The sequence below is a fragment of the Mastigoproctus giganteus genome, chromosome 4 (assembly GCF_048544385.1).
Source record: "Mastigoproctus giganteus isolate SK-2022 chromosome 4, ASM4854438v1, whole genome shotgun sequence".
Taxonomy (NCBI): Eukaryota; Metazoa; Arthropoda; class Arachnida; order Uropygi; family Thelyphonidae; genus Mastigoproctus; species Mastigoproctus giganteus.
The window spans coordinates 137,398,058-137,425,894 of NC_143578.1; the positions used below are offsets into that span (position 1 = coordinate 137,398,058).

Consider the following 27,837-nt stretch of genomic DNA (forward strand, 5'->3'; position numbering starts at 1 on the left):
TCCCTGTAGAAGCAGTCTCTCCTGTTAAGTACAGTCCAGGCTGAAAAAAAGTCTACCCCTTGAGCCTTGCACATTCTTTCCAGGGCCGAATTGATCGACAAGGCTCTCATCATATACTCACTCCTATCGTGTCTGGGCAGAATTGCAGACACTTTCAATTTCAACACTACACCACGGCTTTTTTTCAACAGTGACCTGTACTTGTTTAGTAATTCTGCAGGTCTCCTACTCTTGATATCATTATTGCCAACGTGTACAACTATATCACCTTTTGTGGTATAACTATATCAACTACATCACCTTAAAAGATGATATCCGCTCTACAACATCAACCTTTGCCCCTGGCAGACATACCCTGTTAGTGAGGATCAAGTCGATTTCATTAGTTGTTAATCCATTTGGACTCTTCCATGCCAACTTTCTGTTCACCCTTTTCTTGATAAAAGTGTTCATTACTGACAATCCTTGAGATTCTACAAATTCCACAAGTCTTTCACCTCTTTCATTTCTTTCACCAATTCCAAAGTTTCCTATAGTTCCCCTTTCTGCTCTGTTTTGTCTTTTTCCAACCTTAGCATTGAAGTCCCCCATAATAATAGTGTAGTGGGTTTTCTGCTCATCTAGAAGACTCAATTTCAGTGTACATTTCTTCAACCTCTTCATCATCATAGCTCGATGTTGGTGCATAAATCATTATAACCTTCAGCTTGTACCTCTTAGAAATCTTGAGTATTAGTCTTGACACCCTTGGTGATATACTTTTGAATTCCAAAATGTTATTTTTTAAATCTTTATGGACCAGAAACCCAACTCCACCTTCACTCCTTTCACTGTTTCCATTGGTGTACAGCAGATTTCCACTTGATAAACTTATAAGTGATTCATTTCTTCTTCTTGTTTCAGCCAAACCGATGATATTCCAAGGACCTTACAAGCAAGTAAATACGGACATGATGGTTATGCGCCTAATTTTCCATATATAAAACGTGCAATACAGAACCACAAATATCTGTCATTTCATTGACGGACATCCAAATGTAGTTTTTTCTAATATTGACAAATTTTGCAAATAACATCGTCATAATAGTGTTCTTTCTCAAGATAGATTGGCCAGGAATATTTTGATTTATACAATATTTTTTCAAAAATTGCTTGAAGATGCAATTGTTTACATTGCATCTTGTATGCATTGCTGCACAGGTCGCTACGTTCAGCTTGGTGCTGGGTTTTACGCTCACCTGGTTTTACTCGCAGAAGAAATCGTGCATGAGCCAACGCAAAAAAATCTCATTGTTCCCTAATATATCAATCACATTGGAGCAAATTCGCATTGCGAAAATGCACATTATAGCAGAACTGACTGTATAAAGAATTATGCAAGATAGATGTTTGTGGTGAGTGAAGGGTGCAATGCATTGTATGGACTCAATGGCAGGTCACTGTACAATAGATATCACAATACAATATGGGGAATGCAAGAACAAAATCCCAAATGCTAATCTGCCATGCACTCAGATGTATGTAGTTCCACAGTAGATGACCCAAGAGACACTCTCCTCACTGCTGATCATCATCAATGGCAAGTGCTGTGGTGTTCAACAATATGCTGGTCAGACACTGGAGGACTGGAAATGAGTGTGCTGGTCAGACGAGTCCAAATACTTGTTGAAACACACCAACAGGTGCCTTCATGAGTGGTGCAAGTAACACTAGTCCATGGACCCACTATTAAGGTAGGTGGCAGTGATTACTTAATATGGAGCACGTTTTGATATCAAGAATTAGGGCTCCTAGTGCATATGGTGAGGTGGTTGTTGTTGTTGTTTGGGGTTTAATGGCGCAAGAACAGCTTCGGCTATATTGTGCCTACTGGTGAGGTCTACCAGCAGCTCTTACGAGACCATGTACACCCTGCCATGTTGCTTTTTCTTTTTTCTGGATAGAAACAGGATCTTCCAAGACAATAATGCACAGTTTCATTATGCCTGCACTGTGCACAAGTGATTCAAGGAACACAGTGACAATATCACCCATCCTGATTGGCCTCCAAATTCACCTGACCCCAACTGAGCACCTGTGGGATGTTTTAGAACATTTAGTGAGGCATATGGACATGCAATTGTCATCTATTCCTTAACTGTGCAAACCCTTACAGACATCTAGAATCAATACCTAAGCGAATATCAACTGTTATATGTGCAAACAGTGGCCCAACGCGATATTAGGTAGGTCGTCATAATTCAGAAATCACTGACTATATATACACACTTTTTTTTTTTTTTTTTTTTATTTATGCCTCATTCAGATCCTGTGCAACCACACATGTTCCAAAATATGGTGCAACTACTCCTTAAGTCTGAACTACATCAACAGTAATGTTAGGAGGAGTGCTGACGATGGCTATGCAACAGACCAGAAGAGAGTGAAGCCTATGATCAGAACCTCAATCCTTCTTTAAGTTCCCTGCCCTCAGGCAAGTTCAGGGCTCCATCGATGTCATACTCATCTACCTTGCGCTTTCCTTTTACTTCCTGCATACCTTGTCATGTGAAATTTCAATTTGTCCCTTACAAATTGGAGCAATTAATTACGACAGAAACACCATGGGGAACATAATTTTGTAACCAAATAATTGATTGCTCTCTATATCAGGAAGCAAGAGAAAGTACTAGGGGCAAGAATATTCTGGACTTGATCACTCGCTCACAATTCTGATAGTATCACATAGGTCAGCAGACATTTTATTTTCAGAAAAGGTGATACTGCCACACTCTAAGATGCTACACGATCTCTAATAACTATGAAGACAGACTGTAGAAGAATATGAGGAAATTATGAAATAACTTTTAAAGCTACTGTAAAACCACAACTATATACACTGAAAGGCCAGAATTTGGGGGATACCTGGTTCCTGGGCAATTCAACACTGTCACCCCTCTTGCTAGTGGACGAACCCACTGCTTGGCAGGTATATAGGTACACTGCATTCATGTAGACAGTAATTTGATGTCATTGTGGATAATCGTTGTGAGTTAACAGACTTTGAAAGGGATGATAGTGGGTGCTTGATGCATGAGTCACTATCTCAGAGGTGGTATAGAAATTGCACTTTCCCTGATTGACAGTATCAAGACTATCTGGAATACACAATTTCTGGAATAACATCTCATCATGGACAGCATTGTGAGCAGAGAAAGGTGGTGGATGAACATGGCCGTCGATGTCTGTCTCGCATTGTTTCAGCCAACCAGAGAGTGACAGTGACACAAATCGCCGCCGACTTCAATGAGTGAGGTGCCAGAATCATCTCCACCAAGACCACCATATAACCTATGGTGGTATCCACCAAGACCACCATCGGTTAGGAGTTGCTAACCCACCAGAGTCCCATTGTTAACACCACAAAACAGGACTCTATGCCTCAATTGGGCAAAAGAAAATCAGCACTGGACCTTGGATGATTGGAGTGGGTCTCCTGGTCCGATGAGTCCTGTTTCCGGTTATTTCAAGCGGATGGGAGGGTGTGCATCTGGCAGAAAACACATGAAGCTATGCACCCGTCATGTCAACAAGGAACTGCTGAGGATGGTCGGTAATGGTCTGAGGCATGTTCAACTGGCACACTTTGGTACCTCTGGTACGTCTAGATGCATGTCTGAACAGTACAGGTTACATGACCATCCTTGCAGACCACCTACATCCCTTCATGGTCATCGTGCACCCACAGGGTAATAGACTCTTCCAGCAGGACAATGCACCTCCCCACAGAGCTGTGGTGGCTAGAATGTGTGTGTGCGTGCGTACGAATAAGAAAATACAGCACAAGAAAGATGCCAACTTGGATGAATAAGGAACTAGGTAGTTTAAAACAGCAAAAAAAAAAAAGATATAGCATGCAACAGTTATAGTACAATAAAAAATTTCTGAAACAGCAATGTTTAGGCTGACAGAGGCTGGGTACAAGAAATCATTGGCTAGAACAATGGTAAAGGGATTTTACACATAAACACAACAGTTCAGATCAACTGATCCAGTGTTGCGGAATTTTGGAGCTGTTACTGCTAAACAGTGGCAGATTCAGGGTAGGGGCACCGGGGAACGTGCCCCCTTGTCGTTTTTCAGAGACTAAACACCAATCGTTTTAATTCCATTTAGCTACAAAAAAAAAAAAAATTTTTTTTTTTCATTGTTAACATAGGATTTTATCTATTTTTGCATTACGGCTCAGCTATTTTCAACTGACTACAGGTGGCAACACTGATGCAGATGTGATTGCCATTCTAGTTCAAGCGCAGTTTGGTCATGCACAATATTTACTTCAAAGTAATTCGGAGTTTAGCTGTGTGCTTGTGTCATTTTTTTCTGGATCCACCACTGCTGCTAAACACTTCTTTATTTGGATGTATATTTCAATTATTAGGGAAGAAATCATTCAGTTATAGACAAATTAGATGCATTTTTGCAGATTTGCCAACTTCTTTTTTTCTTTATAATTTTCTTTTACAGTTTGCAAATCCAGATAATTTTTTGGGAGGCATTTTGAAGGATACTGATAATTTTTAATATCTAACCTAAAGAGAAAAAAATCATAATTGGAAACAAATTAAGTAGAACCTAATTATAGCAGTCTACTTTTTGACAAACAACGTTGCAACATAAACAATGGCAGTAACTAAGTATTTACCTACAGCTGCAGCACCACAATCATGAAAAGATACAAAATCACTTTGGCTGTATAGAACAATCTTTGCAGATGAACATAGTGTGCATAGTGTGCATAGTGTTAGGGTCAGGCGCCACCTGTGATTTCTCACATCTGCGCCATATGTACACTGTGAAGAATACAGAACTACTGTAAATGCCAGAAAAGTGTTGTCTGTTGTATATGACATATTGCGTTAGGTTCTGTTGGGTGTCCTGGCATTTGGCCGCAGGGCCCCTGGTGGGACCTCACGTTGCCCGCACACACCGCTAGGAGGTAGCCAGGCTGCCCATTATTCTCTGGCTAGTCTCCGCCAGGGTCGCCTGAGCGTCCTGGACGAAGACCAAGTTAAAAAAAAAAAAAAAAAAAAAAAAAAGAGAAGAGAAGAGAAGGCCTGGGGAACAAGAGGAAGGGGGGTCTGAATGTGAGGAACAAGCTAAAGTGGACAGATAGAGAAGGCAGTCCACCCGAGTAAGGAGAAATAGGGGATGGGTAGAGGGATCAAAAGTCACAGGGGCAGGCGCCACTGTGCGAGTGCCAAAGGCCAAGCACTCTCTGGGAGTCAGCTTTTCAAGTAGTGCCAACCATGATGATGCCAGCATAGTATTTTAATCTTCAGTCTTACTCTTTTATCAGTTGGGAAAATGCTATCCGACCCCAGTTTGTGTTTGTACATGAGGGTCGTTGTTCTGAGCAGCTCTAAGTTCAGCAAACTTTGCCCGTCTGATGGTAAAGACAGCTTGTGCGTAACTCGTTAAGGCTTTGTATGTTGTTTCATTCTGAAGCAGGTATGTTTCATGGTTACGAGGGTTCTCCTGGATTTCAGTAAAAAATTTGAGCCTACAATCATCGTAAGCAGGGCACTCATACATGAGATGCCCCCATGACTCCTCTTCGCCACAGTGGCAGAATGGATTGCTTTCAATTCCCATTGCTGTCAATTTTTGTTGAAAGGGCCCATGTCCTGTGATCAGGAATGTAACTTGCAGACCAGGTGAAAACCAGGAAGGAGACTTCGGGAAAGTCATGTCAATGGATGGGAGGAATCTTCTGGTAATTTCTCCTTTGGGCGTGGTTTCCCATGAATGCTGCCAAATTCCTTGAAGGTGTGTGAAGATACGTTTTCTTTCTTGTTTCAGGTCATTGGTAAGCTGCAGTTGAAGATTTAACAACTGTGTCGGAATTCCCTTCTTTAATCGATGGTAAAGTCCCCTTTTAATCACCTCAAGATAGAGTGGCAAGCATCCAGTAATAACCTGTAGGGCAGGGGTGCTGACAGTGCGACATGCCCTGCAGATAGATAACATCATGAATCTTTGTATTGAGTCAAGTTTACGCTTGTTCTTTTCCAGGATAGCCTTTGTACACCAAACTGAGGCTCCATAACACACAATTGGGAGAAACGCCACTTTATAGATGAGAGACAAAGCTTTATGCTTCAAACCCCAGTCCGCTCTGCTGACTCTTCTTATCATAGCCGTATACTTTCGGATTTTTGTGGATAAGTACTTCAGATGAGAGTGAAAGGTAAGACCGGTGTCAATGTAGATTCCCAGGTATTTGACTTCTGTGTAGAGACGTATAGGGATGTTATTTAACTTCATTGTTGGAGGCCTGCGTATTTGTAGCTTTCCTTTGAGGAGAATCGATTTTGTTTTCTCACCAGAAATTGAGAGGTTGTGGAGTGCTGCCCAGTTTTGGAGCTTTTCTAGAGCTGTATTTGCTTTTGCTTCCAGTGCCGCTCTTGTGTCACCTTGCACCACCAGAACAAGATCATCAGCGAAGGCTAAGGGTCTGGCTGAACAAATTCACATGGAAAGTAGTTTAGTGTAGTTTATTAGCAATTTAGTTTGTTATTCACTTCCTAAGAAGCACAAGATCTCTTGACGCGCCAACACAACAATAATCCGTTTCCTAAAGGCAAGTGACAGGGCATAACATGATACGTTTGAACTAATAATTGATCTCAAAATAAATGAATACTTGAAATATATCGAAAAAGAATTGTCAGAAGCATTAGAAACCAGGAGAATACTTCTCTTTAGTGATCCTACTAGCAGTGCACTAATATTAAGTCACGAAATCTAGGATGTGTACCTCCACACAGATTACTCAACTATGACTGATAAACACACTTCAGTAAAATCTTGGAGGATCAAGCCAGGGTAACACAAACTCGTTTTATACAAAGTACTCATTTGTAAGACACACATAGCATTCCTCTGCGAAAGGCTAGGTGGGTTTACTATGTAAATACATTCATTTATTATAAAATTCGATTAATATGTATTAAAGTTCGTTTTCACCCTGTGAGAAATATATATTGTTATTTTTGTATGTTTAATACAAATCTTGGCACAGCTGTCCGATTATTGCCTCTGTCCACCCAGTTCCTACTTTCTGAAGGATGGCACTGACTTTTTAGAAATTATTTTCAAGTAAATAAAACCAGTTTATGGTGTATCTACAACGTAAGTGCACTCTGAAAAACATCTTTGTGAAGGATGGGTTTAAATTAACAAGAGAATAAAAAAAGTTTTTCTAAGTTGTTTACATACATTCCCTCATTCTCCAAGGGATTAAGGTCATTTGCAATTGTTATGCCAGTTAGAGTCTTTTGCTAAAGTATACAGTAATCCAGCAGTTCTGAAACTTTCTTAGCCCACACCTCCCTTAAACTGTAAAATTTTTCCAGCACCTCCCTTGAAGTAAAACATCTATAATTGTTCAATTTATTATTTTTAATATGTTAATACTTAATTCAGACTCGTGCAAGGTCAAATAACGTGTGAAAATACCAAAACCAATCGCTCCTAGTAATCGGATCCCAAGAATGCGGTCAGGGAACACTGTGTTCTTCTTCGTCAAAAATACTCCAAATATTTTATATAATTATTTACAGATCAAATAGTACAGCTCAATATCAATACAAATAGATCAAATAGTAGTAGATATCTAAAAGTAAAAATAATCATTAAAAAAAAGTACATTTTTAATATTTGCCATGGAAATCTTACAAACTATTAGATCATCCGCAATGCCCCTGGTAAATTATGGTGCCTCCCCAGGGCATCGCAGTGCACAGTTTGAGAACCGCTGCAGTAATCTATTATATTATGATAAAAAAAATAAAGATATGAAAATGGCAAACCATTTTCAGTAAAGTAAGATATAATTAATTAATATTACATCTAGCAGCATAATTCAATGCAGTTAATTTCGAAGATGATAAAGGAAGAATTTAAAAGAAAGAAAATTGCTTTTTTAATTTCATATAAAAATTTACTGCTATTACGATTAATGTGTTTTTAAATTTAATAATTATTGTTTTAATTACTGCTTCCTTTAATTTGTTGTTTTTTGCCAATTTTAAATTGAAAAGAGATTATTTTAATATAACTTAAGAGTAATGTAACTGATAATGATACTGATTCAATTAAAAAAAATTAAATAAGTAACTACACTTGAATCAACTCATATTTTAAGAACAAGAGCCCAAAAAGTTTTCAATAAAGGAAACATATGCCACAGCCACAACAGATAATGAAACGTTACATAGGTATGATAATTAAATTTCCTGTTACAACAGAATCAAAATTTATTAAACTACTTGCAAAGATATAGAAAAGTACACTTCAATGTGTACACTCTTGCATATCACACTTTAACTTTACACATCAACTGCTAAATTAAACTAAGTTTTACAGTTTTCAGATCTCAGCTTATATAGATTCTGAAATCAATTAAAACAGTTCCCTAGAACGAATAAAATTGCATCTCTGGACTTTAGAGGAGGGCGCTGACTCTCTTTAAAAATTACAGTTCTGAATTACAGGCTCCGAAAAAGCGATAAGTGTTTGCCTTTTTATTTACCTAATTGTTACTTTATATATCCTACTTTATACGTAGCCTTATAGTTATAGTTACACTGGTTATTTTTATTTTAATTTAGATAAAGAGGCTTTCTAGATTACTATTTAATATACGTAAAACCATTATTTCGTTCGAATCTTGCAGCCATTCTTTTTGTATAGAGTGGTAGGGAATTCAAATTTTTAATTGTGTTAACTAGGTAGCACTAACATATAATTCTATAGCGTAATACGCATCACTATTTCTATTAGAGAGCATAGTATTGACATTTAATTAATTAAATTTATTGATCTTATTAATTTAAAATATCATGCCCAAGACTAGAGCAGCAAAGCAACGGGCAAAAAGTGGCAGGAGTGCTGGGACTCAGGTGAGAACTGATGGGGGTGATTCTCGAACGCATCACAGCCTAAAAAAATGTGTAACTTGTGAAATGTTTGCCGAACTCTCTGGAACAGAAAATGATATTGCCATGGGGGATGTCTTTGTGTGTGAGCGATGTAAGGAGTGTAAGGAAATCAGGCGACAACTCAGCGTTGTTATGGGCCTATATGAGAACTTGAAGGACAGGGTGGATGCCCTTGTAGGATCTAAATTGAAGGGCCCATCAAGCTCTCAGCTGCCCACATCAACACCAGAGCTTGCACTTGGTCATCGCGCGAAACAGCTCCAACCTCCAAGGCAGAATGCGCTGGTCTCACAGGAACTAGTAGTTGTTGGCGACTCTATTGTCAGGGAAACGGGGAACATGCTTTGTAAAAAGGATAGGTGGAACAGGACCAGGGTATGTCTGCCAGGGGCAAAGGTTGATGACGTTGCAGAGAAGATATCATCTTTTAAGGGCACAAAAGGTGATATAGTTGTACATGTCGGCACTAATTATATTAAGAGTAGGAGACCGGCAGAATTACTTAACAAGTACAGGTCACTGTTGAACAAAAGCCGTGAATTAGGGTTCAATTTGAAAGTGTCTGTAATTCTGCCCAGACATGAAGGTATTGTATGGTCGTGGTACCTGCGTGTACCGGTGAACTGTACAATAAAGATCTTATTTATATGATGAGAGCCTTGTCAATCAATTCGGCCCTGGAAAGATTGTGCAAGGCTCAAGGGGTAGAATTTTTTTCAGCCTGGTCTGTACTTGTTAACAGGAGAGACTGATTCTACAGGGATCGGATACACTTAAATAGAAAGGGTGCAAGAATATTTTCCGATGCTCTCGAGGCAGTGTTAGGTGGTTCAGAAAACTGCTAGCTTGGGGGGATACAAGGACTAATAGTTTAACAGTAGCTGCAGGCAGAGGTGAAGGTGATTCTTGCACAACTTCTATTAGAATGAGTAGCGACCTGGAGCGAGGAAGTGTTGGAAGTTTCAGGGACAGATAGCAGTCATCGTGAAATACGTGGGTATATGGAATGTGTTTTGGTAACTAGGAATAGGTGCATGTATGCTTGCATGTATACCAATGCTGGAAGTATAGTAAATAAATTTGATGAATTTGAAGTGTTGGTCAAGACATCAAAGGCAGTTATTGTTGGGATAACAGAGACGTGGTGTCACCCAGATATACGGAATGCAGAACTGGAATTTGGGGAGTACAATGTGTACAGAAAGGACAGACAAGATAGGAAGGGAGGAGGTGTTATGCTGTTAATTAAGAAAAACATAAAATCAAAAGAAGTGCACCCAGTTGATATAGATGAACAGTGCACTGTTGAGTCAGTTTGGTGTGACATAAGCACTGCGAAAGCAAAAATAAGAGTAGAAGTGTGTTATAGGCCTAATGACTTGAATGAGTACAATGAACAATTGTACAGAGAAATAGAGTGGGCTAGTAAATCAGAATGTCTTATAATGGGGAATTTTAACTTCCCAGATATTGACTGAAACTTGTGGGTTGGTCACTCACACACAAGTCAGACCTTTGTGGATTTATTGGATGATTGTTTTCTGCAGCAGCATGTAATACTCTTGATCTGGTTATCAGCAGTGATCATTTGTGTATTAAGAATTTGCAGATAAAGGAACCACTAGGTGGCAGTGATCACAGTGTACTGATGTGGGATTTATACTTAAAGATTTAGGCGCCTCCGTAGCCAGGTGGGCAGAAGCAGCAGTGCGTAGCACACGATTCTTGATTAGACCGGGGTCCAAGCCTGTAACCACCAAATACGGAGGATACAGAAAGGTCAGGGAATGACCACCACATATCCCCGGAGAAATATGGCCTTAGTTGCTAATGCTCCTGAAAACCCAAAAAAATTAAAGATTCAATTACCATTAGGGGGGTAAAGGAAAGGGTTTTTGCTTCTGTAAAGGTGAGTACAGTGCTCTCAGACAGTTTTTAAATTCTGTACAGTGGGATCAACTGACAATGTTAACAACCGTAAATTCTAAGTGGGAAGCATTCAAGGAATTAATCGTGGATACTACTAAAAGTTTCATACCTATTAAGAAATATTGTTCAAGGTTTAGGCCTAATTGTTATCAAATGAACTAATGAGACTCGCAACAGAGAAGAAAATTGCATGGGATGCCTATAAATTATCAAGCGACTCAGAAGGCTTTGGCAGATATAAGCTAGTCTGTAATCAGGTCACAAAAGGAGGTTAGGCAGGCGAAGGCAGATTACGAGAAATCCTTGGCAAAAGATGCTAAGAAAAACAGCAAGGATTTCTTTACTTATATAAACTCTAAAAGGAAGGGGATGAATCTGATTGGTCCACTTGACATCGATGGTTCAACTGTTGATGATCCTGCTCAGATAGAAAACAAACTGAATGAGTATTTTGCATCTACATTCACACATGAGGAATTATTAAGGTTTGAAAATGACAGAAGGTTATCAAATTGTAGCAGGGTACTTAATGATTTTGTAATAACTGAGAGCAAAGTGGAGGAGAAATTGTTGATGAACAGTGCACAAGTTAAACATAAGAAAAGCACCTGGGGTGGGTGTGATCTATCCAGTTATATTAAATGAGGCGGCAAAGCAACTAAGCAAACCCTTAGCCATAATTATGAGAGCATCCTTGGACTCAGGGGAGGTTCCCACGGACTGGAGATGTGCAAATGTATCCCCAATTCACAAAGGGGGACCGAAGGGTGACACGACTAATTACAGACCAGTTAGTTTAACTTCTGTTCGGGGTAAAATAATGGAGTCACTGGTTAAAGATGCATTGCAGGATCATCTAGACAAGATTGCAGCAATAATTCAGACACAGCATGGGTTTGTTATCAGGCTTAGTGTCGAAGTTTGCAGATGATATAAAGGTTGGCAGGGTTGTTAATGACAGTAATGGCAGTGTGCTACTGCAACAGGATCTAGATAATTTGGGCAGATGGGCTAAGAAGTGGCAACTGAAGTTTAACCTTGACAAATACAAAGTACTGCATATGGGTAGAAGTAACCCGAGAGAAAAGTACCAACTGTGTAGTACTACATTTAAGGTGGAAGAAAATGAAAAAGACCTGGGAGTAATTGTGCAGTCAGATATGAAGTTTTCTGAACAATGCAGACAGGCTGCCAGGGCAGGTCATGGGGTTTTGATAATGATATATAGTAATTTTTCTAGCAGGGAAAAGAAGGTGATTGTCCCTCTATATAAGGCAATGGTCAGGCCACGTCTCGGAGTACTGCGTACAGGTCTGGTCGCCTCATTTTAGGAAGGATGTTGATTTGCTTGAGAGCGTACAGAGAAGGGCAACAAGATTGGTGAGGGGAATGAAGGGATCCTCTTACCAAGAGAGGCTTAAGTTCTGCAAATTGCAGTGGCTGGAGACTAGGCACCTGCATGGTGATCTGATTGAGGTGTATAAGGCTTTGAATGGGTTGAGCACGCTGAATTCTGATGGGATCCTTCCACTTGTTCAGATTACGAACGTAAGGGGGCATATATTCAAATTAAGAAAACACAGATATAGAATAGATGTGCGGAAATTTGCCTTTAGCCAGCGGGTGGTTAATTGCTGGAACAAACTTCCATCTGTCGTTGTGGAAGTTGATAGGTTGAATAAATTTAAGGAGGAACTGGACAGGCATTTGGAGGGAATGGTGTGATTTTTTTTTTTTTGGCTGATGTTGCATAAACTCATACACTTGCTTTCTTGCATCACATGCCACTACTACTACTTTAGTCAATAGAGCTGCTTCTGTAGAAAGCACAAATTAAGAACTAAAGGGATTAACTTTCCACAATGTAAGGGTGTTCGTAACACATTTACGGCTACCTCTCCCACATACTGTACCAAGTCATGCTGGTCAACTGCTTTCGTGTCCATAGCCAGTGGACAAGATTTAGGCATATTCCTGACATGGACAATATGCCATGGTCAACCTGTGTTCTAGTGTAAGCACCCTATTAGAGAAATATGAAAGTGATTTACCTTTATCGTGGAAATTAATCTGTTCTTTCGCAGAAATAACTTGTCCACACTTTACGTACATTTCACCTATTTACGTACATTTCACTTTAAGTACATTTCACCGTTTACACGGAAGATACAAGTGAGCCCTAGTTTGTATCAGAGCATTAAAAAAAATAATAAATCGTTTTAAAAATTTGAGATTACAGATGGCCCTACGAGACCCCTCGCAGGGCCATCTTGAGCCTTACCATAGAGACCCCTCTATGGTGAGGCTCAAGGCTAGCACCTTATGTGCCTATTCATAAATACGTCCCTAACGTGAGATGAAACCCAATAATCAGCACTCTGCAGAATGTGGATTTTCAGCACACATCAGCCCTAATCTGTTCATAGGAAAGGCCATCTTGACTGAACATGTTTCATCTTTCCTCAGAAACAAAGACAAACTTTTCTTCTAATCTAATATGTCAACAGAAGTTCTATACTGTGCGTTTGAAACGGAAAAAAAAAAAAAAAAAAAGTCCAGAAGTTCATAATTGCAACACTTGCAATGAATATTGTAATTGGCTTGTTTCCAATTCTTCAGTTTCATTTTCTGCCTACACCAAAGCTCGCAACAATTGTAAAGCAGTTATTAAATAGTCCAAACTAGATTTTGAACAGACTACTAAGAGTAGAAAACTTGCTTCTTGCCCTAATGGTAGCCGAGCATTCTGGTCTCTTGCCAAAGCTACTGGCTGCAACTTTTGCCTGTCTCTGCTCACACCTCTGTCAAAACCATATGGTTCTGTTGTCACTTCAGCCAAGGATAAAGCTGACCTGCTAGCATCCCATTTTTCTTCCAACTCATGTATTAATGATCTTGGTAAAACACCTCCCACCATTCCCAACATGCTCCATTCAATGCCTCCTGTGGTCTTCCGTCAAAAGGATGTCAGAAGGATTTTGACGAATCTTAATGCAAAGAAAGCTCCAGGTCCTGATAGTATTTCTCCACTTCTTCTCAAACCTGTGCTCCTGAACTTACTCCTGTTCTTTTTAGCCTTTTTTCACTTTCTTATTCCAAAGATGTTTTTCCTTCTGCTTGGAAATCTGCTCATATCCAGCCAGTTCCTAAAAAGGGTGCGAAATCCCTCCCATCCAATCATTGTCCTATTGCAATTACTTTACTCTTTCTAAAGTAATGGAAAAATTAATTAACTGCCAACTCTTAAATTACCTAGGAACCTTCCATCTGATCAACGATCGCCAGTATGGATTCCATCAGTGTCGATCCACTGGTGATATTCTGGCTTATGTTACCCATTTATGGACTAATTCAATGGAAATGTTTGGTGAAACACAAGTGGTTGCTCTTGATATCTCAAAGGCTTTTGAAACCAGTTCCTAAAAAGGGTGCGAAATCCCTCCCATCCAATCATTGTCCTATTGCAATTACTTTACTCTTTCTAAAGTAATGGAAAAATTAATTAACTGCCAACTCTTAAATTACCTAGGAACCTTCCATCTGATCAACGATCGCCAGTATGGATTCCATCAGTGTCGATCCACTGGTGATATTCTGGCTTATGTTACCCATTTATGGACTAATTCAATGGAAATGTTTGGTGAAACACAAGTGGTTGCTCTTGATATCTCAAAGGCTTTTGAAAGTGTTTGGCATAAAGGTCTTCTAAACAAGCTTCCATCTTATGGGATGCCAACTGTTTTTAGTAATTGGTTATCCAGTTTTCTCTCTAATCGCTCACTGAGGGTGATGGCTTCTAACTTCTCCACTAATGCCGGTATCCCCCAAGGTTCAGTTCTTTCTCCCACTCTTTTCCTCGTGTACATTAATGATCTTCCATTGACTAGAAATCCTATCCATAGTTTTACCGATGATAGCACGTTGCATTCCACTTTCCATTTTGAGAAACCTTCCCCAACTCAGTCAGCTTCAACTTCTCGAATATCTGCTACCAATTCCTTAAATGCTGATCTCCAGGTAATTCTCCAGGGGAACAAAGACAACTTAGTTGATTTCAATCCATCTAAAACTCAGTCTTGTCTTATAACTCGCAAAAAGGATACTTCTGCTCTTGTGCTTATCTTTGCTGACACTCTGATTTCTAGGCAAAATGATATATCTCTTTTGGGGATTACCCTGACTTCTAATCTCTCTTGGCACAAGCACATTACAAATATTGCTTCCTCTACATCTAAAAAACTTGGTTTTCTCTTTTTTTCTCGGTGTTACTTTTCTTCCAAACAGCTGTTCACTCTGTACAAATCGCAAATCCGCCCTACCATGGAATATTGTTCCCAAATCTAGAGTGGTGGCCCAAAAACCTTTCTCAGGCTTCTAGATTCCATTCAGAGGAGGGCAGTTAGGTTAATTAATGACTCCTCTCTAACAGAGTCTCTCCACTCGCTGTCTCATAGACGTACTGTTTCTGCTGCATGCCTTTTCTACACATACTTTCCATGGACACTGTTCTTCTGAATTGGCTTCTATAATTCCCTCTCCCTCTTTCAAAACAGTCCGAACACGTTCTGCCATCAGCCAACATCCATTTAGTGTCCAACTTGAAACTCATAGAACCAACTTTTCATCTTCCTCGTTTATTAATTTAAATGCCATTTTCTGATACAACCTTCCATCATACGTATTTCCTAAATTATGGTCTACAGTTCAAGTCTAATATCAACAAATATCTTCTTTCATCTTCTCAACCTCCAACCCAAGCACGGTACAAAGTACTATAGGTTCTAATACCTCTCGTGTTTGGAGTTTTCATTTTAAAAAAAATAATAATAAATATCATGAAATAGTTCATAAGAAGTAAGATTACCTTATGGTCACAGATTGTGTCAGGCTTACTTTTTGTAGAAAAAAAAAAAAAAAATCTTTCACTTGCTCTTCAGCTTCTGGCGGTCCCTGTAAGAATGGTGCCCGGTGCAGCTGCCCTGTCAGCCCATGCCTTAATCTGGCACTGATGACACCTGACAAAAACCACCTCTTTAATATTCTTCAGTTTTGATTTGTGAATGAAATCAAATTGCCGCACGTAGTACTTTGGCCACCAGTAATCTCTAACTCATTATAACAGTATTTTCATCTCAAAAATTTCAAACAATTTTTTGTTTAGCACAGATGCCAGGTGAGCAAAAGCACCTGTCTTTCTAGTAGGCAACTGTGAAATGCCAGCAACGGTTGTTTAATCTTGCCATGGGTTTTAGCACCATCAGCTAAATGCAAACGGCTAACAGAAATACAGATGAGGGAGTTTACTTATGCATGGATTAATGCACACACATTATTTCTACTACCAAGGTAGTTTTAATGCATCGATTTAATTATATCTCATATTGTGAATACATTCACAACAAGTTTCCATGGTACTGCACTACTTCGAATAAGTAATGCTTCACCTATGGAGAAGACTACTGTTACTTATTTCCAGTAGATACCACTAGCCAGATGGCATCGTTTCAAGGCTTTTTTCGCAGTCTTTGGCGAGTTGCTAGGCACACTGGTGTTGCAATAACAATAACCCAGTTATTAAGTATAACCCCACAATACGAGATGCCTGAGGGTGTGCATGGGTTAATTCATACATACACATAATTTCTACTACAAAGGTAGTTTTCCTGCACTGTTTTAATTATATGTCATATTGTGATTACCTTCACTTAGGTGAAGGTACAGTGAAAGATACCTTCTCTATAGGTGAAGTGTTACTTATTCGAGGTAGTGTAATACCATGGCAACTTGTTGTGAAGGTATTCACAATGAGATATAATTAAAATAATGCATTAAAACTACCTTGGTAGCAGAAATGATATGTATGCATTAACCTATGCATAAGTAAACTTCTTCATATTCTAAGGCTTTGGCCAAGAAATGTCTTTTAGATTAAACCATGCACACTGTCAAGCATATCTCATATTGTGGAGTTATACTTCATAACTGGGCTGCCACTATTTCAACACCGGCCCTCATTACCACGAATAGGTAGCAACGGAGGATGCGGAAAGGTCAGGGAATGACCACTGCATATCCCTGAGCAATATGGCTCTAGTTGCTAATGCTCCTAAAAACAATAACTGCCAGACTCCATTCATCTATTGTTCTATAAAGATTAACCATTAATTAAAAATACAGACACTGAACCACGGAATAAAAAACTAATTTTTAACTCTCAATTACGAAAAACAAAATGTTAAGTCTCGCACTGCACACGCTGACTACGAAATATATGCACAGAAGTTAAAAATAAAACCGCAACTGGTCTATAACGAAATATGGCCGTAGTAAGTGCAAAAAGTAAAAATAAAAAATATATATGTAATTGGATAACAAAATACAGAAAATCTTTCGCAATAGCAGGTTTTTGCTATAGCCAGTCACTATTTCGCCACATAATGACTACTCACAAGCACATTGAGCTGTAATTGAAAAAAAATTATAATACTTTACTTACTTTTTAATACAACTATCACTCTTCAGTTTTAGAGAACCCTTAACTGCCGCTTCGTAATCTGACATTATCGTCACCAACATCCACAATTTAAAACAAAAACAAGCTCGCAAGTCGCAACTACGGATGGGTCATAACACAGAAGTCTCCGTGGGTCATAAAGTCTCAACTTGTAATTTTGGCACAGCTCTGATTGTCACAGTTCACACCTATAATGGAAAAATTCAAATCATAGTGACATAGATTAGTATAATTTTATTTAATTAAGATATACAATTTATAATATAAATAAAGCAAATAATTTTATTTAAAAAACTGTAGCCCACAGTCAGGGCGGGAACCAATATGTAAAAACGAAACCTCGTGGGGGATCCAGATGACTACAGACCATTACTCTGTGCAGATGACAAGGAGCTCACGACTATATGATACAGTGTGTGAGTTGAAAGAGCAGTTTTAAGTAGGGGATAAAATTTATAAGTTGTAAGAGAAACTGGGATAAAAGCTACTTCCCGTAAGTTTCATTTGGTTACCTCCGAGGTCCATACAATTTTGGAAACAGACATCGATTGAATTTACTGGGGGATATGATACAAATGAAGATAACCGATTTTTTCGATTGAATAAACACTGAATTACAGACTTTTTATGAATTTTATTTTTATAATAAAGTTGAACGTGCCGAACTTAAATTTATGAACTCACACGTAGAACAGTGGATATAATGAACAGGTTGGAATCACCGTGCGACATGAAACGATTATCGGCATGACCCCCAGATTTTAATTTTACCTCCAATTACATAGGGTAGTAAAGCAAGGACGGTTGGAAACATAGAGTAAATATACTTCCTCCATGTTTGGAAACAAATAATTTTGTAGACAGTATTCGTTAGTTTCGGATTCGTAATTACTTCCTGAGCACAGTGTGTTGATGTATGTAATCTTGAGTTACGGAGAAGTAATAATCTGTCCCCTGATAACGACACTACTATTCGCACATCATTTGGGAAGTTTAGGGTCACAGTTCCTGTGATTTTGGTTTTATTGTTGCTCTTTTGCCGTTTTTTTTTTTTTTTTAGTTATTTGGTTTTGCTTTGCGTATGTATCGTAGTCGAAAGTTTTCTTAGCATGGAAATTGCCAAATCTGGTAAATGGTTTTATATTATATTTGGGCTGATCTCCAGAATTTGAAGTAATTTATTTATAATTACTTGCAGCTAGACTTTACTGAACTATGGAGGAAACAATTAAATCTGACCTGGAATGGATATTAGAAGCCGAATCAGCAGTTGCCGATGTTCGATTTGCGGTGAAAGATATTAGCGTTTCACAGAAACTTCCGCGAAACAAGAAAGAAGTGTATTTAAATATAGAGACAAAGGAAGAAATACGCATGTGTGTGGGAATGTATACAGAAGGCTTTAAAATTGTTTCTGCAGAATTTGATACAAAGTTAAAAACGCAGTTTGATGGTGTTTACTACGAAACCCTTTATTCTCTGCTCGACAAATACAGCCCAGAATATCGTCGGGCATTCGGAGACGAGTTAATTCAGAAACTGGCACAACTGAAGAACCAAGTAGGATAACTTTAGCGAGTCTCCATTTTATAAATGCCTAAATTCTAATAACAGAACGGAATTTAAAAAAAAAAAAAAAAAAAAAATGAATTACAAGCTGACTCGTGTGTTCATAATTGAGGAATTCAACTTATTCCATTCCAAGCCATGGCCTTACACTAGCCATGGTTTATACAGCATATATTCTATGCGTTGTTATACTACATTAGCGTAACTGGCATGTTTAAATGGTTTGAGCAGATTTATTACTTATATTTGTAGTTTGAAATCAAAATACACGAGAAAAGCCAATGTACTAATGATAGCCATGACAGGCCAGTGGAATTTATTTCTTCTAAATTGTATAGTTATAACTTCACACAAAGTAAACTGTATATAACCATATTAATCAACTTTTAGTCATAAGCCATTAATTAACTACATAGTATATTGTTGGCTAGGTAGAATATATCCTCAGTCTGTACATAGCATTGGATACTACTCTGGGATAAACTAAGTTTGGTACTTAGTGCATCAGTCTCATATTGTGAAGGCACTATGTGTTGTCTTGGTATTGCATTATGTATACTAAAAAAAAACACTTCTGATGCAGAAGTATATTGTTATTAATTTAAAATATGTGCAGTTCCCTATGCTGCAGTGTCATATGATATGATGTCTGCTTCAGAGGGGCAGTGTAGCCAGTTTCTATAATTCAGAAAAATGAAGTTCACTGTAACTAGTTACTTACTCATTGTTATATATTTTATTGAATATCGTACATATTTAATTAACTCTTATAAAAATGAATATAAACTGCTTTAATTTTTTCACAATGTTTTATGTTGGCAATTTCATTTTCATTATGGGGAATTTGATCTCTTACTAGTTTGGTCCATGTTCATCCTTTTTGTTTACAAATTTCTCTTAACTTAAGTGAATACAGCTCCCTCTTCCTGGGCAAAATCCCTCCCATTTTAAATATCTGCATATTGCAAACAGCAAGAAATTTTGTTTCAAAAATAATACTGAATAATATAATACACAGGAAAATTTCAACTGTTATTGAAGAGGGGAAACCTGCATACATGAATGACATTGAACTGCCTGTTGGTTTCCTACTTACCATAGCAGTATGTTAGAAAATACAGTTTGATACATATCATAGATGGAAATCTTGCACAGATTTCAGACTGTTTCAGTTTAAAAAAAATCCTTCATATGGTTATACTTAAATGACTATTTCTCACTGCAGAGTGAAAGTGGTGTGTCAGCTTGTGAAAATCGTAATTTTTCATCAGTTAAAAAAACTGGACACATAAAGAAATTGGAGAGTATTATTATTATTTTGAAAGAAATGTATTAAAGCTGTGTACCCACCCTTTTTCTTTTATGTTACAATATGACAAACTAAATCGTGCATACAGACTTGTGGCAGTAGTGCCTTTTTTTTTAATTCTGGCAGCAGCATCTCTCAGTTTAGTAGTATATTGCCTTGCTGAGTGATGCATGCCAGTGGTATTGCATCAGATGGTCCACATAAGTTTGTAAACATTTCTTACCAGCAGTGGTGAATCTATTAATGACATACTGTCCCATTTGCTTGTAAGAATCGATGGCCATCAGAGGTCTAATTAGTGCTGGATTGGTATTACTCTAATAATGTGATCTTCATTGCAAATCCTGTTTAATATTTTAATTATATTCAAATCTTGATCACTTCAGTAGCATATCAATTGCCCTTGAAAGTGTGCTGTTCTGGGAGGTTGAAAAAATGAAAAGAATACTTATTAAAGTGTCTGACCTATTTTGGAGGGGATGTTTAACATGCAATTCTAATATTTCAGGCTGGGATCAAAGCCTGAATTTCCACAATAAGAGGTATTCCTTTTAGAGAGGTGTCCATAGAGTGGTTTCAATATATTATTTTTAAAAACTATGGATAAAAAATAAATAAAAAAAATTTAATTGATTTTATTTTATCTGTAACCATGTTTTAGAGTTCAAGGATTTTGCTCAGTTTAAAAATTGTTCAATTACAACTAAAATATTTTGAAAGTGTAGGTCAGTGACTTAAATTACTAATTAAGTAAATTGGGAAATAAAACAGTAGTAAGTAGAAAAACAACAGATGGTCACTTATAGGTTTACATTATTCAATCACTGTGGTGTGGGTGGGCCTAGTGAATGATATTGAACCACCCACTGTTTTTCTACTTACTATAGCAGTATGTTAGGGAATATAGGTCTATACATATCATATGTGGAAAGCTGGTACAAATTTCAGCTTCACCAGTTTCAATGCTCATCCATACATAGACAGAGTTGAGACATGTTGCTCCAGATCCTGTGAAATTTGCAGTCAGGTAGGGCTGTGTTGTATCATCTAATTTTCTTCTAACTCTTGTACGGCCGACCGGGCTAGCCAGGTGGGTAAAGTGCCTGCCTGGCAACCCAAAGGTCGCGGGTTCGATTCCCGCCTCGGGCTTGGATCAATGTACTGCAAAAACCTTGGGAGGTGCATTATGGCCACAGAAGCCTATGCGCCAACAACTACCAAAAAAAAAAAAAAAAAAAAATCTAACTCTTGTACTGAATTTTCACTCTTGGTGGTTAGTTTTTTTTTTTTTTTTTTTGATTTGGTAGTTGTTGGCGCATCGGCTTCTGTGGCCATATTGCACCTCCCAAGGTTTTTGCAGTACTTTGATCCAAGCCCGAGGCGGGAATCGAACCCGCGACCTGGGGGTTAGTGGAGATTATGCTATACCTTGAACACTGCATATAAGTCTGGAGGATACAGATGTGACTGTGTGTAGGTGGAGGAAGGTAAGAAGGTTCCTTAAAAGTGGAACTACATCTCTATATTTTGGAGCTGAAACTTGATATAGTACCTGTCTGTTTGACACATTCCAGAGGGTTACACAACCCTCTGGAATGTGTCAAAACTCAAGATTTTGGCACACATTTGGGGTAAGAATTACCCCACACATTAAACTAAAAGGCCATAAATCACAAAATATATGTATGGTGTAGGCATTAGCATAGAAATAAACAACAAATAATGCATTTGGAGTGACCCTTTATTAAAAATACAGATAAATATTAAACTTATCTGTAAAAATACAGATAAATATTAAACAAACAACATGCATTGTATTACAAAACAAATATTTTCAATAATCAAATTCACATGTACAGTCTCCACAAAAAAGCAACGGAATTTGCTGTGAAAATCATTTTCGAGACTATCTCAGTTTCAATCTAATTTTCCTATTTTAATTAATTAAAAAATATTGGAAATGTTAACACGCTGTATGTTGAAATTTAACCTAGGCACTAAAGAATTGTATATCCATAAAAGTTCTCAATTCAACTTTTTCATGTCAGTAATTGTTCAGTCAGATATAAAGTTTTACAAGCAATGAAAACAGGCTGCCAGGAACAGCTCATGGAGTTTTGTCAATGATATACTAAACAAATGTGTTTACACAAAAAGTTTTCAGTCAGGGTAATGGAAAATGAAAAAGACCTGGAAGGAATTGTGCAGTCAAATATGAAGTTTTCCAAGCAATACAGACAGGCTGCAAGGATAGCTCATGGGATTTTGTCAATGATATATAGGAACTTTGCTAGCAGGGATAAGGAGGTGATTATCCCATTGTACAAAGTGATGGTCAGACTGCATCTGAGTACTGCATACAGGTCTGGACATTTCTTTTAAGAAGGATATAGATATGCTGGAATGGGTGCAGAGAAGTACAATGAGATTGGTAAAGGGAATGAAAGGTGGTCTTACCAAGAAAGGCGGGTGGCGCCTCCGTAGCCAGGTGGGAAGGAGCAGTAGTGCGTAGCACACGCTTCTTGATTAGACCGGGGTTCAAACCCATCACCACCAAATACAGAGGATGCGGAAAGGTCAGGGAATGACCACCGCATATCCCGGATCAATACGGCCTTAGTTGCTAATGCTCCTAAAAACCAAATAACAAACAAACAAACCAAGAAAGGCTTGAATTCTGCAAACTGCAGCATCTGGAGACTAGGCACCTGAAAGGTGATCTGATTGAGGTGTTGAAGGCTTTGAATGGATTAAGCAAGCTCAACGCTCATGGCATTCTTCCCTTTGCTCAGACTATAAATGAGAGGACATAAATTCAAATAGAGGAATGATGGTTGCAGAGGTTTGCCTTCAGCCAGCGGGTGGTTGATTGTTGAAACAAACTTCCATCTGCTGTGGAAGTGGTTAGGTTGAATGAATTCAAGGAAGAATTAGACAAATTATTGGAGGAATGAACAGGTTATGTGAGAAGTTTTTTTTAAATATTTTTTGGCTGATGCTTTATAAGCTTGCTTCTTTGCATCATTCACCACTAATAAAACTAACTCGAGAAATCCTCCCCCCTAGTATGTCATAGATGGAAATTTTCTTCAAAGGTACTGAAGGAAGGGCTATGTCCACATGTTTTAAAATTGTATATGTATATTTTTTTTCAAGCTTTGTTAAGTAAGTTTTATCATAGCCATTTGCTCTAAGTTACCCATGCTTATTCACATAGTTTGATTTGTATGCCAAAATTTCTGCTTAAGGTGGAGCTGCTGTATATATGCTTTGATATTGCACCAGTATTCAATGCATACTAGGTGACGTACAGCTGTAAAACAATGTAAGAAGGGTTGAGGCGTTTCTGCTACTGAGAAGGATGTGTGGTGTGGGCACCACACCTCAACCTGAGGAAACAGAGGGTATGGACACCCTCTGTGTCACTAGGCAGTACTACATGGTAGATTCTTATCATCACCACCACTTTGCTTATTAGAGGTTCGAATTGCTGAAACTGATGCTTAGTCTAGATCTCTGAATCCACATCTCTTCTGCCATATTGTTGTTATTTGGTTTTTAGGAGCATTAACAACTAAGGCCATATTGTTCCAGGAATATGCGGTGGTCATTCCCTAACCTTTCTGCATCCTCCGTATTTGGTGGGTCACAGGCTTGAACCCCGGTCTAATCAAGAAGCATGTGCTGCTCCTGCTCACCTGGTCGTCTGCCATGTATGGGATAATTTTAGGTTGAGAGGCATATAATGGTAAGGTCCAATACAACTGACATTTCAAGGATACTACTATAAAACATTTTTTACAGCCTAGGTGCTGGTTAGTCTACCTGACTAGGAGGCATCCGGATCAGTGGTGTATAATTTCATTGCTTCTCCAGTGGCAATTAGTGGCTGGAAATAATCTGAGTTGTGCATACTTGGGGAGCATTGTCATCCAAAAATTTCATTACTTCAACATGTAACCCCACCTCCACCTTTCCTTAACTACTGAATAAATCATGACTAGTCAAACTAATAGAAAAACTTATCTGTGAAAAGATCAAAACCTCAAAAACACTTCCTCATTCATTTCACAAATATGCAGTTTCAGTTCCAATGTCAATGATTAGCATTAGTAGAGGCATATGATGCAAGAAAGCAAGCTTATGCAGCATCAGCCAAAAAAAAAAAAAAAAAACTTCTACTTCACCCCTCCTTTTGTTCGAAATACCTGTCCAGCTGAGCCTTAAACTTATTTAGGCTATCAACTTCCACAACAAGGGATGGAAGTCTGTTCCACCAACCAACTACCCGCTGGCTAAAGGCAAATTTCCACACATCTATCCTACATCTGTCATTCCTCAATTTGAATTTAAGCCCTCTCAGGTGATTATTCTGAGCAAGAGGAAGAATCCCATCAGCATTGAGCACGCTCAAACCATTCAAGGCTTTATACACCTCTATCAGATCACCTCGCTGGTGCCTTGTCTCCAGACACTGTAATTTGCAAAACTTTAGCCTTTCTTAGTAAGAGCAACCCTTTGTTCCGTTCACTAATCTTGTTGCCCTTCTCTGTACTCGTTCCAGCATCTCTACATCCTTCTTGAAATGAGGCCTCCAGACCTGTATACAGTACTCTAGGTGTGGACTGACCATTGCCTTATCTACAAGGGAATAATCACCTCCTTATCCCTGCTAGAAAAATTCCTGTATATCATTGACAAGACAGCATGAGCTACTCTTGCAGCCAGTCTGCACTGCTCAGAGAACATATCTGCCTGCATAATTACCCCCAGGTCCTTTTCATTCTCTACCACTGTCAGTATAGTACCACAGAGTTGATATGTTGCTCTGGGGTTGCTGATTCCCATATGTAGTACTTTACATTTGTCAATGTTAAACTTCATTTGCCACCTCTCAGCCCATCTGCTCAACCATTCCAGATCCTGTTGCAGCAGCATAGCGTCAGTAGCGTCCTTAACAACCCTTCCAACCTTTGTATCGTCTGCCAACTTGGACATTAAGCTTGATATACCATCATCAATATTATTTATAAATACAGAAAACAATAATGGACACAACACTGAACCCTGAGGGACTCCACTAATTTATTAGTCCACGATGAGCAGTGTCCATTGATTACCACTCTCTGTCTTCTCCCCCTCAACCATCCGTTTATCCATAGCAATAATTTGCCTCCAATGCCACAATGCTCCAATTTATGCAGATGTGCAACAATATCAAAAGCCTTTCTAAGATCCAAGTATATAATATCAAAGTTATTCCCTGCATCCAGTTCTTTGTGATTGCATCATAGTATCCAATCAATTGGTCAGGCAAGACTTCCCCTTAACAAAACCATGCTGTGTCTGAGCAATAACTGAAATCTTGTCTAGATGATCCTGCAGTGCTTCTTTAACCAGTGCCTCCATTAATTTTATTGGAACAGAGGTTAAACTCACAGGTCTATAATTACTTGTGTCAGCCTTTGATCCTCCTTTGTGAATTGTGGTCACATTTGCACATATCCAGTCTATGGGTACCTCCCCTGAGTCCAAGGAAGCTCTCATAATTATGGCTAAGGGTTTGCTTACTTCCTTTGGATAGATCCTATCCACCCCAGGTACCTGTCTTGTGTTTATCTTCAACAATTTCTCATCCACTTTACTCTCAGTTATTACAAGATTATCTAGCTTACTGCCAGAGTTGAATACACCTCTGGCATTCCCCTCGCTGAATAACTCCTCATGTGTGAATGTCAATGCAAAATATTCATTTAGTTTGTTAGCTACTTGAGTAGGATTATCAATGGTTGAACCATCGATATCGAGTGGACCAATCTGATTCATCCCCTTCCTTCTAGAGTTTACATAAGTAAAGAACTCTTTGCTGTTTTTCTTTGCATCCTTTGCCAAAGATTTCTCATACTCTGCCTAACCTCCTTTGTGACTTGGTTACAGACCAGCTTATATCTATCATAGGCTTCTGTGTTACATGTTAATTTATATGTATCCCATGCATTTTTCTTCTTTGCCCTGTCTCATTAGTTCATCTGACATCCATTTAGGCCTAAACCTTGAACAATATTTCTTAGTTGGTATGTAAAGCCTAGTAGCTTCCAAGATAAGTTCTTTGAATGCTTGCTGACTGGGTTTGAATGCTTGCTCACTGTGTGTTTGCTGACTGGGCATCCTGTCTAGATTTGTATATCACGAACAATGTTGGACATATTGAGAATGTTCTGTGAATAAAACTGTTTGTGTTCCCATTTTTTTATTTTTCCCTGTGATTTCGTGGACATACTGCATATGAAATCATTTCCATATATACAAAGGGTACTAGGAAAGTTTTGCAATACAGCTTTGTTTATTTAATTTTTTCAAAGTAATTTCCTCTACATTCAATACACCTCTCCATCCTCCGAAACCAATCTTTAAACCAGTTCTGCCAAGTTTCACTAGGGAGTAAAGCACACTCGTTGTCCCAAGCCCGTAGAAGGTCCTCATCAATGGAAAACCGCCTCCCTTTTAGCTTCATTTTCACATGCGGGAACAGTGCAAAGTCGCAGGGAGCAAGGTCTGGACTGTAGGGAGGGTGCTCGAGAAGTTTCAGTCCTGTCGTGGTCAAATATTCGGTGCAGGCTTTGGCGCGGTGAGCTAGAGCATTATCGTGATGGAGGTACCAGGTGTCCATTCTTGACTTTGGCCGCAGGTTCTTCATAGATCCAATGACTTTAGGCAGGCATTGTTCAGTATACCACTTAGCTGTGACTGTCTTCTGCGTGTCCAAAAACGACACATTCCACAATTCCACTCGATTTGAAAAATACAGCTATCATTTTCTTCTTTACAGATCGGGATTTTCTGACAATTACGGGTGTGTCGTCATCATCAAAGACCCAAACTTTGTTTTGAGCCTTGGTCGGCAGATCGTAATAGTACAGCCAAGTCTCGTCACCTGTCACGATGTTGTTCACATACCGAGATTGTCCCTTATCAAACTTTTTTAACATCTCCCGGCACCAAGTCACACGTCGTGTCATCTGCTCTTCAGTCAGTTGATGCGGCACCCAGAGAGAACAAAGTTTCTTCACGTGCAAATGATCTTGCAGAATCGAACGAATTGCTGGTGCATTTAGGCCCAAAGTATCCTCTATCTGTTGGTAGGTCACTCGCCTGTTTTCGTCAAGCATTTTCCTCACAGCAGTAATGTTTTCCGCCGTAACTGACGTTCGTGGCCTTCCCGGCCTCTCAGAATCCTCCAGAGTGAAATTTCCCCTTTGAAATTCTCTATACCACCTGAATATTGTTGTACGATGTGGACAATCATCATCTAGTGCAAGAGTCATTTCTTCTAAGCACTGGTCTATGGTTAAACCACGCACGAAATTATACCGCAAAACTGTCCTTATCTCATTTCGTGACCACGATGCCATCGCAAGCACTTTACACTCTCACTACTAATGAATAACTGAGCCCATCGACTTGGCGCGGCGGCTACTATGCACGTATGAACATGTCTCAACATGCAGCAACAAGCAGCTTCCTGTGATTCA

General features: G+C 38.8%; 3 protein-coding genes across 3 annotated transcripts in view; 1 reads left to right on the top strand and 2 right to left on the bottom strand.

The window, feature by feature from the left end:
• Window positions 1–17,474, bottom strand: part of LOC150087084 (protein FAM32A-like) — a 61,874-nt gene extending 44,400 nt beyond the window's left edge. Inside the window, exon 1 of the mRNA XM_090372369.1 lies at window positions 17,410–17,474. Coding sequence (XP_090228495.1) covers window positions 17,410–17,474 — 65 coding nt within the window. The remainder of the gene's footprint in view (window positions 1–17,409) is intronic.
• The window catches only part of LOC150087085 (DNA-binding protein SMUBP-2-like), a 460,431-nt gene continuing 450,003 nt past the window's right edge, over window positions 17,410–27,837 (bottom strand). The window contains exon 18 of the mRNA XM_090372370.1: window positions 17,410–17,615. Coding sequence (XP_090228496.1) covers window positions 17,603–17,615 — 13 coding nt within the window. The 3' untranslated portion in view covers window positions 17,410–17,602. The remainder of the gene's footprint in view (window positions 17,616–27,837) is intronic.
• On the top strand, window positions 18,588–19,048 carry LOC150087086 (GSK3-beta interaction protein-like). Its single transcript, XM_090371807.1, has one exon. It carries the CDS (start codon window positions 18,643–18,645, stop codon window positions 18,994–18,996), a length of 354 nt encoding a protein of 117 aa, XP_090227933.1. The 5' UTR covers window positions 18,588–18,642; the 3' UTR covers window positions 18,997–19,048.